This window comes from Catharus ustulatus, chromosome 9, assembly GCF_009819885.2.
Source record: "Catharus ustulatus isolate bCatUst1 chromosome 9, bCatUst1.pri.v2, whole genome shotgun sequence".
Taxonomy (NCBI): Eukaryota; Metazoa; Chordata; class Aves; order Passeriformes; family Turdidae; genus Catharus; species Catharus ustulatus.
In genome coordinates, this window is record NC_046229.1 from 28,859,694 (window position 1) to 28,877,560 (window position 17,867).

Genomic DNA, 17,867 nt, shown 5'->3' on the forward strand with positions numbered 1-17,867 from the left:
GAGCTCTTTGCTGCATATTCTTTATCAGTGCTAGATGCAGTAGAGAGGAGAGGCAGACATGAAGTTGGAGAGAAAGCTGGCAAAGGGAGGGGACTATGAATAAGGCTTTCATAAGCTCTTATACCTGATTTTTCAGAAAGAAGTTGAGGTTCAGGAGTTACAAGTCTGTGAAAACCAGGAGGACTAAAGCTGTTACATTGATAACCTGTCAGGAGAGAAACCTACACTAGGTATTTGGTGATAGATAGCTAACCTCTCAGGAACTGAGAGTGTTATGGATTTTTGTACTGAGAAATACATGCTCCTTTTCACTTATATCAAAACCAAGCTTGATTCTGGACTCAGAGATGTAAATCCTCTCCACTCAGTTGTAATATAGTTTGTGGCTGCTCAGTTGTCATATAGCCGATAGTCTTTCTATCTGCATGGTTTTAGTGGATAATAAATTCAGTATTTCTGTAGCAAGTCTTGCACAGCTCTGGAATGAAAAACAAAGTTGTGTCTGCAGAGATCACATAGTTTGCATACTATGTGGAATATTTTACAGACTACATATTCTATCAATATCTGGCCTTCTTGGGAAGAGATCCAACATCTGCTAATGCTCATCTGTCTGCCCTGCATTGAGAGCTGTCAGCCCCCTTTGAAGGATTGACTGAGAACATTGGATGTTTGATAGGAATTGTTTCTCACCTGTTCCTGAGCTCTCCTGGGAGCAGCTGTAACATTTATGGGTCTGCTGGAGTTAGTGTTCGTTCTCTGGCTTTGGTCAAAGGGTCATGAAAAAGTTTTTAAGGGATTCCTTGACGTGCTTTTGTTGATTTTTCCCAGGTACGACCGTTCCGTATCTGATAACAAAGCACTAATGATAGTCTCAGAAGAACCACTGTTATATATTTCACCACCACCACCCCCCTGCCGGCCTCTGATCAACAGGACAGAGTCCCTGAGGTGAGCAAACACCCTGCTGTGAGCACTGAGAGTTTACTGGGAGCTGATCTATAAACTGTGTTGGCTGAGGGCTGCTGGACAGCTGGGAATGATGGTGCTTGTCCCAGTATGTGTCCAGTGTCTCCTGAGTGTCTGCACAGTGCCTGCTGTGGTAAGGACAGATCCACTTGGATCTTTGTGATCTTTCCTTGGTTTTAGTAGTGATTTTCACCACTCTCTTTTCACACTTGTCAATAATAATAACCAAGTAATAATTTGCCAGTAATAACCAAGTAACAATTTTCTGGTTGTCTGGGAGGTTTTCATGACTTAAAAGAGAAATCACTTTGTATGTAGAAATGTTAATGATATGGAAATCAAGTCCATTCAAAAGCCCTTCCCAAGTGAGTTATATGAGAGATGGGCTTCTATTCTTCAACTTCATGATGGAAGCAGAGTGAACCTGACATTGCACATGTTGTTTGTTCACTGCTAGAAAACACCTAGCCCCACTTTTTCTGTAGATAGGAGTCACTAACCTTATCTCCATTCTTTCTATGATTTATTTGCCATAATTTATCCTTAACCAATAATTTGTAATGAATTGATTGACTTTTGATTTTAAATTTCAGTAATCCTTCCAGTAATTTCAAAATTACTGTTTGTTGGCCAAAAGAAAGGACTGTATCTATTTTCTGTGATACTTTCTGTGATACTTTCTACCCATGAATGTAACACTCTACAGATAAATCTTAAAATTGTATTTCTTTCCTGTGGTATTAAAAATAAGTTATCATAATAGTAATCTTTAGTGTCTGTGGTGCCTTTTAGTGGCTACCTAGAACAGAGGCTAGACAAGATTAAGAGAGTAAAAGCAGGTATTTATTAAAGGTCTTCAATAAATACACCCTGGGCAGTCAAAGCTCATCCAGGGGCTGCACCCAAAATGAACCACAGGTCACAAGTTTTCACACTTCTATAAATTTGGTCCATTTGCATGTTGGGGGTTAATCTTCCAATTACAGCTTCAGGTAATGAAGTCATTTACCCCAGATTTGCTCCCCCCAACTCACTTTTGTTTCCATCTCTGGGGTCTGAGGCACTGAGGTGTCCTTGATTCCCAGCCTGGAGAGGAATCCTGTCTGACCAAAATGGGGAAGCAGCAACTAACTCTGTATTTTAGAGTTTAGTTATACACTAAAGAGCTGCAGGATTGCAAACACATGAAGAATATAAAAACTGGAATCCTGAGGCACCACCTCTGTGGTGGCTGAGCACCGCTGAACTGCTGTGCCGCTGGTGCACATTGTCTTAGCTGCTCAAGAGAAGACTGGGGAAGTTCACAACTAAAGCACACTCTGAGCTTAGCAGTGCCTTTTCCATTGAAAAAAGCCCATCTGAGTCCATCCCTGTGCTTCTCCATGATTTCCCAGGCTGACCCACGAGCTGCGGGGATGGGTGCACAGGCACGAGGTGGAGCGCACGCGGTCCCGGCGCCTGAGCAACAGCCAGCAGCAGCAGCAGAGAGCACGAGTGCCACAGGTGGGCAGGGCACAGCTGTTCCCTGACATCCCTGAGCATTCCCTGGGGCATCCCTCACTCCTTTCCCTTGGCATTACAGACTTAAAGTGCCATCCTGCCTGTAACCAGGGCAGCCAGCACTCCCTGTGCTGGCTTTGGTTGATTATCCCTGTGCTGGCTGGGTTTGGTTGATTATTACTTTGTCAGAGTTGTTTTCTTCCATTCCTTCTCTTGGATTCAGGGTTTTGAATTTTTTAGCAGCCAATGAAATATGTTCAGCATTTTCTAGAATGAAATCAATCATTATATTTTTATGGCTTCTCTAAGGATAAGCAACTGCTTAATGGAGAGAAATGCTACCTACATCAGATTCATCTGATTCACTGAGAAGGTCCACAGCTGATTGATTTTGTTGAAATATTTTTATTGTTTAAATTTTTGCTAGAGGGATTGTGTTTTTTTAAGACTATGGAATTATGAGACTTGTGCTCATATTTCCCATTTCTTAAAATCTCTTTTATCTACATGGCATACTGATATGAAGGCTGAAATTAAGACAATGAATTTTTGAAGTGTTTAAATTGATTAGAGGTAGTAACAGCTTTAAAAGGAATTGTGCATTACAACATGGGAAATACTGCAGTTTTCTAAAGAAGTGTTGTGTATCCCTTCAGATCCTTCTCACTGGTGTCCAGAGCAGAATGGTAGAATATTTAGAAATGTTGTTTATGGTACAAAGCTCCCTTTCTTGTCTCTTAATGTTGACTTCAAATTTGGCTGTATTAAAATCTTGCTGGTTTTGTTGTTCCAGCTTTATTGGTGACCATTGCAGTTTCTCATATTTCAGTGGAAAAATTGATATTTCTGGTGTAGGGCACCATGGACCCCTACCCCCCATTCTGTGTGTTGTATTTAAGGTAGTGGCAAACCAAGGGAATGCTTATTGGTTTCACTTTGTGTCATCTTTTCTTTTTCCCCCTTTTTCAGAGCTCCCTCAGTGACAAAACAGATTCCCAGCTAATGGCCATGCCTTACACAGACACCAGTCTCAGGTAAGGCAGAACAGCTCCTTTATTACTGCTTTCTACTTAGTAACCTGTATTTCACCAACATTTGGTAAAGAATGCTTCTCAGGGTTCTTAAGCCAAATGCAGCTACTTTTCTCATCCTGATTCTGTCCCTTAGCAAATAACTGTTTCTAATTATTTATATTACACTTAGAGGGACCCCTGTATCACAGTTCCACTCTTCCAGGGCCTTTCTAGCCATGAATTTTAAGAAAAATCCTTGCTTTGCTCTCCAGAATCCCTTTCTAAACAGATTGGAATATTTAGGGGAAAACAGGGGTACTGACTTTGGACTGTCTGTGAGAACATCCTAAGTAAGTTTGTAAGAAGGTTTTGAAGGGCCCTGAGTTCAGTAAGGGAAAGGTTTTTCTCACTGTCTTCAAGAGCAGAGCCATTACAGTTAGCACCAGATTATGATGGTGAACTTAAAGTACCATTGTATCTCATTTGCATTCTTTGTCACCACCTGCTGACTTTTCTCTGCTAATTATTGGGGCACATTAATGCAGAGTTTCCTGATGTCCCCTCCTCATAATTATCCTGTCCCTCTTCCCTTCCCAGTCCTTCTGGTGACAGGAAGTACTGGGCAGAAAAGAACTAGGAAACCAAGTGTCTCTCTCCTGATCTCTGTGTGAGGCTTTGAGAGAAGTGTGAGAGCAGAATGGAGTACAGAGGGGACTTTTTGGTGAGAACACCACCTGAAATGGTGCAGCTGGGGCCTTTCTGTTTGCATTGCTGCTTTGAAAGCAGGATCAGCCTGGGGAAAAAGAGCAAGCTGCAGGCAAATGTTACAGAAAACAGGCTGTCAAATTTTGATACATCTTGACTTACAAGGAGAAAAAAAAAAAGCTTTTTGAGTTCTACAGACAGATGAAGGATAACTGTTTTAACTGGACACTGATGAACAAGTCTCATGCCATAAGGCAGTTTAATATACATGCTTGCATTACTCTTGAAAAGAAATTATCTGGATTATTGGAAACAGTGTGCAACATCATGCAGCTCAGCATCTGTGGTGCTCCAAAGGAAGTGAGATTTTTTTGGGGTTTTTTTTCAGATTAATGATGTTTATATGAACAGGACCAGTGAGTCATGGCAGCTGCATGCTGAGGCTGTCCTGGAACTGTTAAGAACATAGAACAGATTTCCAGTTCCTCCCAGAGCCACCAGCTATTAGGTGCTCCATGAACTCACAGAATCACAGAGTAGTTTGGGTTGTAAAGGACCTCTGGAGATCTCTAGTCCAACATCCTGCCCCATCTCAGAAGCGATTTGCTGGCCCTTGGTGTTTTCATGAAGCCCAAATTAGCTCCAAATCAGTCTTTGTGTGGAGGTTGGGAACCCATTCCTCTCGTGCATAGTTCTGCAGGAGGGGATGTGCAGAGTAGAGCTGCCTGCTCCAGGAGTTCACCCCCAGTCCAGAAAGGGCAACTGGCCTGGCAGGCTGCTTGCCACAGGACTCTGGTAGCACTGGAAGAGAAGATGGTGACAACCTGCTCTTACTGCTGCTTGAGAAAATCTCCTGATGATGGAATTTTTCCTTGTTGTATTTTAGAAATGTAGAAAATAATCTAAATTAACCCCTCTAGTTCAGAACCTGGGTGAGCAGGAGACAGCCTGGGAGGGGAGGGATGCCTGGCCAGTGTCCTTGCCACACACACTCAGTGTGCTGCTAAAGTGGAGGAAATTACAGTGACAGGTTGAAGGTCCATCTAATGGTTTCCCTGAGTACAGCTTTCCAGTGTGATAAAATAAGTTATTTTGGAATGGGATCGGGGAAGTATAAATGATAGCAGTATATGCTAGGAATTTCTCACCTTTCCAAGATAAACAGTGGATAAGTACTATGAGTGTAGGACTTGCCAGTGTTTTGGTTTGGAATGGTTTAGAGCATCTTCTCCTTGTGTCTCATGTGTAAGATGAGAACTGTGGAAAAGATAAGCCAAAATTTGGCTGGTGAATATCTTATTTTTGCTCCTCTGTCTCAATTGAAAATCAAGAGCAAACCTATGAGTTGACCAGGGGAAAATCTTTGAGTTGACCAGAGGACACAGCAGGGAAAAAAAAAAAAAAAGGTGGGGGGGCAGTGAGAAAAAAGGTGAATTTGTCATTCGGCAGTAAATTAAAAGCTCTGTTTATGCTTAACTTTGCACTTCTTTCAATTTCAGTGGTTTGGATTCTTAGCAGTAAAATTAAATTATTAAATTATTTGATATTTTATTTCAGAATGAAATTTTATCCTTTAATGTATTTTCAGAAGTCATCACAGTTTTTCAGACACTTCAGGTTGAAACTTTTTTTTCCTGTTGAGCTAGCAAACAGGTTTTTGCTGGCCTCAGAAGCACAAACAAAAACAAATGTGGAAAACTTTGCCACAGTAGGACCTTTTGAAGCACCATGAACTTTCAAAAAGTACAGAGTAGTTTCACTGTATTCACCTGTGTTCTGTGTGCCTCATGCTTCTCTCAGTGGATGAAGAGCTGCAGTTTTTTTAAAAAGCAGGTTTCAAAGTCATTGTCTCCCTGGAATTAGCTGTCTTGTCTAAAATAATTACCTTTCTTTATTTCAGCAGGAACTCAGGGAATGAGCTGCAAGTGTATTATGCCTCTCCCAGGAGCTACCAAGACTTCTTTGAAGCAATTCACCGGAGGGAGGACACGTTCTACGTGGTGTCATTCCGCAGAGTAAGTGTGCCAGGGGCTGATCCTGCCCCTTCACCTCTGGCCCTAAAACTGCTGCTAACAGAGGTACCAAGGGTGGCTTAGTCCAGTTTGAAGGTGAATTTGTTTCTTCTGAAAGGATGCATCTCTATGTCCTTTACAGTAACATGGGCAGGTGATGGTCTTTGCAAAACACGCCCATCACGTTGGGAATGGAAAGAGCTTTGCAGAAAACATTGTAGTGCCAGGACAAGGCAGCCCAAAATTGCATGAACCCATGATTCATGTATGAATGTGTGTTAAACACACATTAGAGCTACTTTATAGGGGTACAAACCTTCTGTGCTTCTGGGTATAGGAAGAAATGCATCCTCTGCATCATTATTACTGTTAACACAGTTTCTGTCTTCCCCTAAAACTCTTGCATTTGCAGTTTTATGTGTCACATACTGCAGCTGTACAGAGCTGTGTGCAGGGCCACATTTTTTCTGCTGTTTTGTGACTTGTAAGTTGACACAGATGAGCAGGTCTGTCTGTGCTGAGATACAGCAGAGACTCGTGCTGCAGCTTTGTCAGGCACAGCCTCACACCTGCAGCCCAGTCAGTGATGGTACAAGCTGTTATAAAATGGAATTTCAGGTGTCTGATGGCACTTTCTGCACTGCAATCCTGACTAGGGTTGAAGCCAGGACAGCTGCAGCAGTGAGAAGCTGGTTGGGATCTGGTGATGGAAATGATCAAGGCAAGCAGTGGTTGAAACACCAACCTAGAGTTGGAGGAAATTCTCCTCTGCCTTCTGCAGAGGTCTTGATGAGTCACTAGATGTGTCTCTAAAGCACATTTGGCTGACCCTGGGGTCTTGCTGAGTCTCCTGCCCTGCCACTTTGCAGTTGGGGTGTTAAATGAGAATTGTTCTGTGCGTGTTCACACCCAGCTGTGATCCTCCCTGCAAAGCTCCATTGTCTGCACTTCTTAGGTGTGTCCCCAGAGGGCTCCCAAGGTCATGGGGGACCAGTAGTGACCCACAGCAGCTCACCCAGCTGAAACCAGTTCTTGTGAGAGCACACAGATAAGCTCAGCTAGTTTCAGCAGTTCCTGTGTTGTCAGAACTACCAATCTGGTGATGCCATAGATACACAGGTAATAGAGCCCTGTTCCACCTGGTGCTCTGCAGGTTTCTTCATTTGTGAGGTGCATGTCTGTAGAAGAGGTTCAGGCAAAATAAAAGTAATGGTGCTCTTCTTAGGATTAAAGTTTTATGCTGAGTAGAAATATGAGGTTAGTTTCCAGGCTTGGGATTACTGGGTTGTGTCACAAGGCTGGAATTTTGTTATTAAATGCTTGGCATGTTCTGCTGTTCTTTCAGCTAGCAACACAAATATAGCCAGGCTCCACATATCCTGAGGATGAGGAGAAGGGAGAGGAGAATATAATCGTTTTCCTGGAAGCTCTGAAGACAAAGCAGAGCAGTGTTAGTGGAGTTCTGCACTTGGGGCATTGCTCCAGCCCACCTGAACGCTGTTCTTGTCCATAGGTCCTGTTTACACTGTCGGGTTAATGACCTGGAAGTTGTCAGCTCTCCTTTCAAGTCGCAGAGCTGTCCTTGGAAACAGTGAGCCCTGTGTCACAGGATCCCTGCAGCTCGCTCTGCTCTCTTGCAGGGAGAGCTGGGGGGGCCTTTTAAACCCCTCTATGAAGTTTATTTGGTTGCAAAGCTTTTGGTATTCCTGTTTTATGAATGAAATGTCCTCAAATAGAAGGCAGTTTCATGCATTACCTCATTTATTGTTTTAACAGGGCAAACCTGATCTAGCAGCAGGCTCTGCCCTGAGGCACTTTTCAATGACTTGCTTGGATTCCTTTGTGAATGCAGAAGAAAGGAGTCCTGCACAGCCCGAGGGGTGCCACCAGCAGGGCCCCAGCCTGGGAGGTGCCCTTTCACCTCCTCCTGGGGATTGCTGACTTCATTTTCTCTGGCCCACAGCTCCCCTTTCAGTGCTGATTAGGAGCTGGGAGGGGGCTGGTTCCTCCCCAGAGCTGTCCCACAGCTCACTTGTGCTGCTTGGCTTGCCCAAGTGAGGAGCCCAGGCCTGGAGATGAAAGGTTTTGTTCTCCTTTCTCACTGTTTGCCCTGCAGACACTCCCCCACGCTTAATAAGCTGTTATAGCCCTGGAACATAAAAACCAGAACAAGAATCATGCAGTTCAGAGTCACAGGGAGTGGGTGGTTCTGGTGGAAGGTGGGACTGTGCATCTCAGGAGTTCCCTTCCACTGATGTCCCTGGATCCTCTGTCCCCATTTCCTGCTCCTGCATGCATTTGATTAAATGTAATGTTTTTTGTGTGTTCTCACCTGCACTGCAGGAGCTGTGCCCTGAGTTCCTTAGATTTTCTAGAAATTGGGATTTGCTAGGGCTGCCCCTGCCTCTTACATGGTAGGACTCAGCCAAGACTTCTGCAAGTGCAGGGCTGGAAAGCAAAGCTCCTGCACACTCTGTGTTCTTCTGGTGATGCTTGTTACCTGTAAAACTGAGATTCCCATGATCTCAGCAATTTTATTTTCTTTCCTTGCCTCGGAAGGCTTGCAGGTCTGCATATTTGCAGTTGAAGTTTAGGTGGTTTTTTTTTCCTTTTTAAGGAGGAGAGAGGAAAATAAAGTAGCATTTGGATCAGCTGAGTCCATAGAAGAAGCAGGGCTTTTGCTCTGGGTGTCTACAGAAATTAATTTGTTGCTATTATCAGGGCAATCTGTAATGTCATTTTTAAACAAGAAGAGTCTGCTGCTCTGCCAAGCCCTTTGATTTCTGCTCTGTAATGTCTGTGATTCTAGGTCTGTTTGATGTGTCCTAAAAGCCCAGTGGAGTGTGGATACAAAGCCCCAGCTGGTGGATCTGAGGTGCTCTCCCAGCAGGGAAGGGACACCTGGCTGCCTCTCTGTGAGCCTGGCACCCACACAGCTCTGCCAGAGCTCACATCTCGTGTGCCACAGAGTACTCACTGAGACTGTTTCTAGAATTACCTGAATAGCTAGCTTGATTTGGAAAGTAAATTAAGTAAATCATTGGAGAAAACAAATCCCTTCCAATTTACTTTGGCCTGTTAATGCTGCTGCAGATCATTCCACCCTGGTGTGGTTAGGATCAGAGTCCCCACAACTTGGAGTGATTAAGTGATTTCTCCATCCTGGAAGGTTCTCTGTGACCCTTTGATGACATCTCTGCAGGCTTGTTTAAGGACAGTGACATTTTTTAGGGGTAAGAATGTAATTACTGTTCTTAAGAAAAAACACAGTTTAAAGTTTAATTCACTTGGGAAATCCAGGGGACTTCTGACATTTCCTCTCACTATTTTCTCTATGTCAAAGCACAAATGTCTTCAAATGCCAAAGTTTGCCACTTGCATATATTGCAGAGCATGTAGAGTAGAATGAAGTAAAAAGTAGATATTAAATGGTGTTTCTGTTTGTTAGAGCAAGAGTGATGCTGGCCCTGTGGGAATCAATGGCAAAGCCTTTACCAACTTGTGTAAGACCAGGATTTTGCTGTATAAATTTCTGCTTCAGTGCCATAAACCAGAGAGCTTCAGGGAAACCTCTTATTATGAAACTAAATTTCTGGTCCTACAATCCAACATCTGCAGTAAGCATTTAAGGGTTTCTTAAGTTCTGCAAACAATTTTTGCTTGTAATGATTAAGCCAAATTTCTGTCAGAACTTTTGTTCTTTCTTTGCTAGGAATAAAAAAGGCTAGGTTGTGATGTGCTTCTGTTGGTAATAAGCCTGTGCTGTGCTAATTGTATTTGAGATGATATAATTGTATTTGGGATGCTCTGTTACTTTCAGGAGGTGAAAGATTATAAAGCCTGGCTTTGTAACATATATTTTACATGACATGCTTGTGCAGCAGCAGTTTGCTGTGCTGCACACATTTCTGGCAGCAATAATTTGAGTGTATCAGAGAGCATGAGACAGGTTCCAATTCACTGCACTCCTGATGCCATCTGCATCCTGCAGGCAAAGCTACTCTAAAAGAAGTTGGCTCCAGATGATGTTTCACAGCCAGAAATTCAGTCCTAACACATACTTTCCTCCTGCTTTGTTGCACTTGACAATGGGTGGTTTTTTACTGAACATGGAGTTTTCTGCTGTTGACTTTCTTGCGGATTTCTGCAGGATGGGATGTGTAATTTGGTGTTTCATTCAGATGAATTGATCAGACCCACATAGTTCTGCTGCTCTGCAGATAGAGCAGCTCTTTATGTTTGAGCCTTGTGGATCTGCAGCTGGTGCAAGTTAACAAGCAGAATTTTGAAAGATTTTACAAACTGCTCTTTTTCATGTGGAGCCTGACCTTTGCTATTCAGAGGAAAAAGGCTACTTTATCCCAGAATTGTAGGATATTTAGATCTTGTCCTATATATTATAAATGTACTGGGAATAATACATGGTGAAAGAACTGAGGCTCAGGGCATAGTATCCATGATAAAATTGTCCTTTTCAAAGAGAGGTCACCCTTTAGCCTGTCTTCTCTCTGATGCCAATTCTTGCCTCTCTGGGAGGACTGGAGGAGGCAAACAGTGTGATTGTGCTTCAGCATGCCCTGGAGCTCAGTGAGTCAGCCTCTGTCAAACTACAGCTGTATTTGACTTTCAAATTTGAAAATCCATTATGAGAACCTCCTGTTTCCATCTAAGTGTCGATAGCGAAAATTAAGTCTGGCCTGTTGCATTCTTTGTTACAAATTCCCTCTTTTCTGGCCAAGCTTTGGATTCTTTCTGTGTCAGGGAATTTTCTCCTTCCCAATCCCTGGTGAGAAAACAATGAAGCAAGCTTTCTTTCTGGTCTTTCTTGAACTGTCTTCGTTTCTGATATGGAATATTACAGATGGGTGGGGAGGAGGGAGAGGTGACTTTCAAAGGGACTGAGAGGTGGCAGGGAGAAGGTTTCTCTTTGCTCTTCATTTTACTCAGCTGGGGAAGATGTTGCTTTTGGTAGCATCTTAGAGCTTAGTCTAAAAACCTACAGGGAGAAATCTAATAGTCTAAAATCAAGTCAAAAAACTTGGTCTCTAGAACACAAATGGCCTCACCTCAGTCCCAGGATTCTCAAAATACTTGGGTATGAGAACAACACAACTGTGAGTTAGGAAAAGGAAGCTCAAAAAAAGTTAGTTGAGCTTTGCAGCAGTTCTTTGAAAAGTATTTCTATCTACACCTTCTCCTATTTCCCAGAAAACCTGTGTGTGTCATCATTTGTCACTGAGGACATCCTTTGGGAGCAGAGCAGCAAAGAGCTGTGTGTGTGCTGAGGAGAACAAGCAGGCTGAGAGGAGGGGGAAGAGAAGGAGCAGGCACTGAGACACCCCAGGTGTCCCCAGAGAGCAGCAGTGAGTGCCAGCTGCAGTGCTGCATCTCCTGCAGCCTCCTGGCTCTGCCAGGTGCTTTAGGGGTCAGAGGGACCAGAACAGCAGTGCACAGTGGCCTTTCTGAGAAGGGAAGTAGTGCCTGCCACAGCAACTGGGGTTTTGATTCCTTTGTTCTGTTCTTTGCTCCTGTTTGGAGAGCTGCTCCTACTCGGGGATCTCCCCAAGGCATTTTGGAAGCAAAGTCTTAGTCGCTCTGATTTTTATCTCCTTGGGTCCCTTTGAACCCCACTGTCCTCCAAGTAAAGTTGAGAGTGGATGTGGTGTTGAGGACAGATGTATAAGCAGAGGCAGAAAAGTCAACTCAAATGTCTGGCATGAAGCAAAAGCTCCTCTTGGATTTTGTGTGTATAGTCTTGATTCCTTTGTCCCCTCCACGCTTGCTGGAACTTCATGAATCATATTAGTGCTGAACTTCTTTACATATCCCAGATCTAACTAATACTTTGTTATTTTTAAACTAGTATTTGGAAGGACAACATACACAGCAGATAATTATAGTGAAAATAAAATATGCCACAAGAAATGTCTCCAGAAGCCAGAGTGGTTGCAGAGAGACGTGATCAGTAATAGCATACATGTATTTAAAATGTGCTGCATGCTTGAGAGACACAGAGCTGTGGGCAAGAAGGAAAGGAAGATTGTTGGGTTTGGAAAACCTCTGTAGAAACCCACTACTTATGAAATTGGTGTGGACATAGGCTGAGAAGTGTAATTGGGAAACGTGGGAGGAAGCAGTGATTATACAGTGGGAATTGTCTCAGCAAAGGAAGTGACAGCAGTGTCTCACTTAATGAGAGTACAGAACAGACAATTGCTACCAGCAAAGTGAGCAGGAGCACAGGTTTATCCACAGACAATTAATCTGTGTTCAGTTAGAGCAGGTGGTGAAAATAAGTAGCTCTGAAGCAGTTCCTTCAGGAAATAACCCAAGTTCAGTAATGCATTAATAATACTTTAATTTTGCCAGATAATAGTGCATCTTTCTTTAGTGACAGCATGGTATTCATTCATTGAAGAAAGTTTTACTGAGGTTATTCTGAACAGTTCCCAGAAGGGAATGATGGGCTCTTGCTTGTGATCTGTAGCAGTATTTAATTGTGGGATGGATGCTGACTGAGCCCTAACTGTACAGAGACATAAATGATACCTTCAGCTCTGGAGCTGCAGCAGCCAGTGAGACACTGACTTGAATCTGGTAGGAAAGAACTGCTTGAAAAAATGACCTTCATGATGCTTTGTTTGCCTTGAGTGACAGCACGTGCAGAGAGCACTTTAAAGTACCCATGCTTGCTTTCTTGGTTGTACTTCAGAATAGTGATACTTTCCTGTTCATTTTCAGTTTTTCTATCTGACTCTCTAGAGTCTGTATAAAAGTAAAGCATGCAGAATGGAGATGGGTTTGGTTTCATTAGTGTCCTACCTTTTAGCCAATGTTAGTCATTGCATCACATTTGAGACCATTATTTAAAATCTTAAACACACTTTTAGAGTTAATTCTGGTCAGATGAAGTTATTTGCTTCCAGTTGGAATTAATCCTTTTGCCAGATTTTTAGCTGGACAGCACACAAAGCTTATTTTATGAAGTAAGAGCCCAGGTGCTGTTATGAGTATATGCAGATTATCATCACCTCCCACTGGACAGAACAGAACTCTTGCAGCTTCCAGGTTTTATTTTTAAATAACTGACACTCCTAGGACACAAAGTGTGGGTAGAACTCACTGTACATTTTTATCTTTAAACTGGCTTTGAAACTACTTGAAAGTGGAACATAAAACTTGTTTTCAACTTCTGGGTCTCCTAGTTGCTTGTGCTCTATCTGCTGGGATGGTGATGGGGGTGAGAAGAGCTCATTTTACCTTGTGCCTGGCATGGCTTGCTCCTCACCCTGCAGTTGGATAAATTCCAGTTTTGCCAGCACATTTGATTGAGACTCTTGGACTTTGAGTTAGTGACTAAGAACTGGGAATGCCGTGGGCTAAGCTGAGAGATCCTTCAGGCTGGAAACCACTGTTCAGGAAATCCTCTTTGTGTTTGGATTGCAAATGTTGAAATGTGCCTGTGAATAATTCTGGCACTTGAAAGTGCTTTTCATGGAGGGAAGGCTGAGCTGTGCAGGAGGGGCACTTGTACCCTGAGGATGGTGAAGGAGCCTGCTGGCTCCATGCCGTGGGCCACTGCCCTTGGAGCAGGTTGGCAAAGGGCCACCAAGTGTTGCACAAGTGATTGTTATTGTTCCTTGGTTCCCTGACTCTCCAAAACAAGGTGGGAAGTGTCAGCTGTCTCAAGGAGGGTTGTATCCAGTGTCAGGGAGGTGGTCTGGGCTGTGCTCAGAGAGGTTCTGTGCTGTGTGAGAAGGTGCACAAGCCTTCTTCTCAGGATCTGAGTCCTGCCTGCCAGGCTCCTGTGTGTTCAACAGTGCTCTCCTCTGAGACTGCACAAGTGCACATTCCTCAGCCTGGAGATTCTTGGGTTGAGTCACTTGTTAGCATCTGGGACACCCTTGTTTAATCTCCTTTCTAGGAAATCATCCTGGAGCTCTTCTCTCTAAGAACAGTCCTGAGCACTCAGACCTGCAGCTTCCCATCAGGAACTCAGTGGGTGATAGTGGACAGGTAACCCCTGGAAAAGATAAAAAAGTGGCTGAAAAGAAACCATTTTGTTGTCTCAGGTAATCTGGGACCAGCATCTCTAGAAGGGCATCTCCATAACATCAGGGAAATAACAAAATAACTGTGGGTTTCTCTTTGCTCTTGCTGGACCATGTTTGGCATTTGCTGACCAGCTGTAAGCCTTGGCTCTCCAGCAGGCAGCAGAGGTGCTGCACAGAATCCAGGCATGAAGTTTCCTGACTACTCAAGCTCAGTTTCTGAAGTGCCAACATAGAGAAACGTGTACAAAAATGAAACTAGATATAAACATGCTGTCATTTGGAGAGAAGCAACAGATGCAGCAGTGTGCTTGGTATAAAATTTTGGCAAAATTAGGTAATTGCAGCTCTAGGAGAATAAGAGAAAGTGTAAAGAACTACATTTGCACAACCAGAAAGAAACTTTAGGTTCAGGCTAAACACAGGTGTGGTACTAGAGATGCTGGAAAAAGGGTGTGAAGCCAGCTGGGTAAACAGCAATGTCGTATTATGTATCGTGGTATTTCCATTTCAGGGAGGAGTGGGTTGGGTTGGCTTGGTATGGCAGTCCAGGAGGAGGATACTGCCCACAGCATGGCTCTTGTCAAAAGGATGTAAAACATGCATGTAAAAAGCATGTATGGCCCTCACTGTCATGCACACAAGCAGTGTAAAGAGTGCAGGACAGCCAGAGAGAAGGACCTGACATCTGTAAGTTCTGGAATAATCACCATTTAATTCCCTCCAGCACTCCATCCCTCCTCTGCTCTCCTGGCAGTTCTAACCAGCACTGTCCAGCAGAGTAGAACCTCTTCACATGATTCAAAACTGACACCCTTGTGACTTAGTCTCTCCAAATCCTGGTGGTTGAGTTGAGAATTTACCTGTTTGCTTATAAAGGTCACTTCCAGCCCCTTAATCCTCCTAGGAAACAAGCACCTTGGAACAAGACTGGTGTGGATTGAAAGAAGGAAACCAGGTAGAAACCTGTGCCTCAGCTGTAGCACCTTCTGTCCAGTTCTGTTACAAATCACCTCTAGCTGCTTGCAGTGCTTTTTCTGTTTGCAAATGGCCTGACAACGCCTTGGTGCAGCTGTCTGAGCTTGTAGGAAGTCACAGTTCCTGATCTGGCCCATCAGAGGATGTGCTGCTGTGCTCCTGGTCTGGGTTTCCCTGCCAGGAATGGCATGTGCAGTTGTTACAGGGCTGTGTGTGCTCTTGGTGCACTCACAAACAGATCTGTGTGGGATCAGAGGGACAGGGGAAATGATCTGCAGCTTGGGGACTGCCTGGAGTTCACCCTGCCTTTGTGTGGGTCAGGGGTGGCTCTGCAGAGCCACCAGGGGTTCAGAGGGCAGGATGCAATGGAAGTGAAAAGGAGCACATCCAGCCGGAGGAAGTAGCCTCAGGCTCTTTGCTTTTCTGTAGACCTGCACATTAAGAACCTGATGAGGTATTTCTGTTGATGAGTTGAGTTAATGAAGAGAGTGGTGACTACACATACTGAACTGGTTAATGGCAAGCTAACTGGCCCTCCAGTTAGAAGAGAAAATTGGGATTGGTGCCTTCAGGGTGCTCAGTACCTCTGATACTTTACAGAAATCTTGTTGAGTCCAAGATGCTCAGTTGTTTTGTGTAGAATTAAAACCAGCACAGTAGTAAGAAAAGAGGGGAAGGTTCATAGAGAAGCATAATTCAGGTGATTAATAAAGTGCCCATGCAATTGATGTAATGAAATCAGTTATTTTACCATAGTATTTGTACCCTCAGTGTCCAAGAGAACACTGATTTATGTACACATCTAAAACCTGTCATGCATCATTCCTCACCTCTTTATTCTGTGATTGGAATTCTGGTAGAGCCTTCTTTGACCTGAAAGTCCCCTGTATTTTGCAACAGAAAAGCTGGAAGCTCCAGTGGCTTGGTGAAATGTTGTCAATAGGGCATTTCATTTTTAAAACCCACATTTATGAAAACAGAGCTTCTGTGGTTCTCTGATATGGTTGCATCATACTTTGCAGGATGTTTATAGAAAAAGTTGAAATTAACTCAAGACTTCATGTTCCACGAGCAAAGTGTACCTGATTAGAATGGTTAAAGGCAAAAGCCTTTACTGTACTTCTGGATGCTGCTGGCACATGTCAAGTGAGAAGTGCACTGATAAAGGCTTAAGTTTGCTTAATTTGCAGTGTTCCTCTCATATTTCTGTTTTACTTCCTTAATTTCTTCACATCTGGCTTTCTTTCTTAAATCATTTCACAGATTGCTGTTGCTACTTTACAGACTACCAGGCACCACAAATTCTCAAGCACCACTCAAGGCTCCTTCTCTGCTCAATGGAGCCAGAAAAGCTCTTCTCAATTTTCCCCACCTGTCCCAAACACCTTCCATTGTGTGGACTGGATTTCCTTTCCTTCTGCAGGTTTTAAAAGTGACCCAGACAACTCTGTGAGACAACTGAAGCTGGAAAAAATTAATCTCACCCTGAGTGGAGAGATGAAAGGCTTTTATTTGCTCGAGCTGTTATGTTCTAAATGTGGTGGGGAACTGGCAAGTACTGATAGAAGAAAACATATTACTCTGCAGGAAGAGACACAGGCCCAGCTGAAAGCTGCAGTCTGATGTCTTCTGAGTGGCGTGCAGACAAGCCTCTCCAGGTTTTTATCTGCCCAAAGCTGACCTTGCCCTCTCTTTTATCTAATCTGGTGCCTGTGATCTCTCTAGTTCAATTGCAGTGGCAGACAGGCAGTTGCTCACATGCACAGAGCTGGACAAGGAGCATGGTGCTCATGCACCAGTTTATGCCTCTGTTTAGCCCTTCTCAGGCTTCAGAGCAGGATCCATGTGAGCTCTTGTCACAAGAGAAAGCTTTTCCTGTGCAAGCTGCTGATTTCTACCAGCTGCACAACAGACGAGTGCAGGTGGCTTGTGTGATGGCTTGTACAGCACTGTAGTACTCTCACACTCTTCAAAACTGATTTCTGTTCTTCCTGAGCTACATGAGCAGACCCCAGGACTTTTTAAGGGTAAAAGGCAGTGAGTCATTCACAGGGCTTGTCAGCACTGGAATAAAGGTTGTTGTTGTCCATGCCAGTACTTGGCTGTGAGTACTCAGGTCCCTCTTTGGGCCATTTTGTTGTCTTGGTGGGAAAACAGCCTGAGGAGTTCAGGGGACTTGCAGGAGAGTCTGACAATGCTAGAAGCTGGCAAGGAAGGAGAAGGAACCCTCTTGTTTTAGGTAGTCGTGGGGATCAGACTGCTCAGGCTGTGCCCAGCCATTCTGAAGTGCACTTAAGGTGACTTGGGGGTGATTAATGAAGAATCCTCAATGTCAGGCATCCCTTTTTGCTTCCAAGTATGAGTTAATCATGTACCTTATGTGTGCTTTTAAGACCATTTTCCATCAGTTTACTTTCTTGTTTTGGTTTGAGGGGTTCTTTCTGGGGGAAAATGCTAAGTTTTTATAATCCTTTTTCCCTTATAAAATGATCTCTGTTTCTAGAAACTGATTTATGTCTTCCTCAGCAAGACTAGAAATTCAAACAGAGCAGACGTTTGGCAAAAAAAATCTGGACTCAGAATTGAGATTTAGCAATGAAACTTAGCTACAAATGTGAAAACAGGGAAGCTCATTGCAC

General features: G+C 43.6%; 1 protein-coding gene across 2 annotated transcripts in view; it reads left to right on the plus strand.

Moving 5' to 3' along the window:
• Positions 1 to 17,867, plus strand: part of ATF6 (activating transcription factor 6) — a 68,974-nt gene that overhangs the window by 24,210 nt on the left and 26,897 nt on the right. The window contains exons 11-14 of one of the 2 annotated variants that reach the window (XM_033068057.2): positions 832 to 951; positions 2,364 to 2,472; positions 3,439 to 3,503; positions 6,088 to 6,202. In XM_033068057.2, coding sequence (XP_032923948.1) covers positions 832 to 951; positions 2,364 to 2,472; positions 3,439 to 3,503; positions 6,088 to 6,202 — 409 coding nt within the window. The remainder of the gene's footprint in view (positions 1 to 831; positions 952 to 2,363; positions 2,473 to 3,438; positions 3,504 to 6,087; positions 6,203 to 17,867) is intronic. The other variant, XM_033068058.1, reaches the window with a different exon arrangement.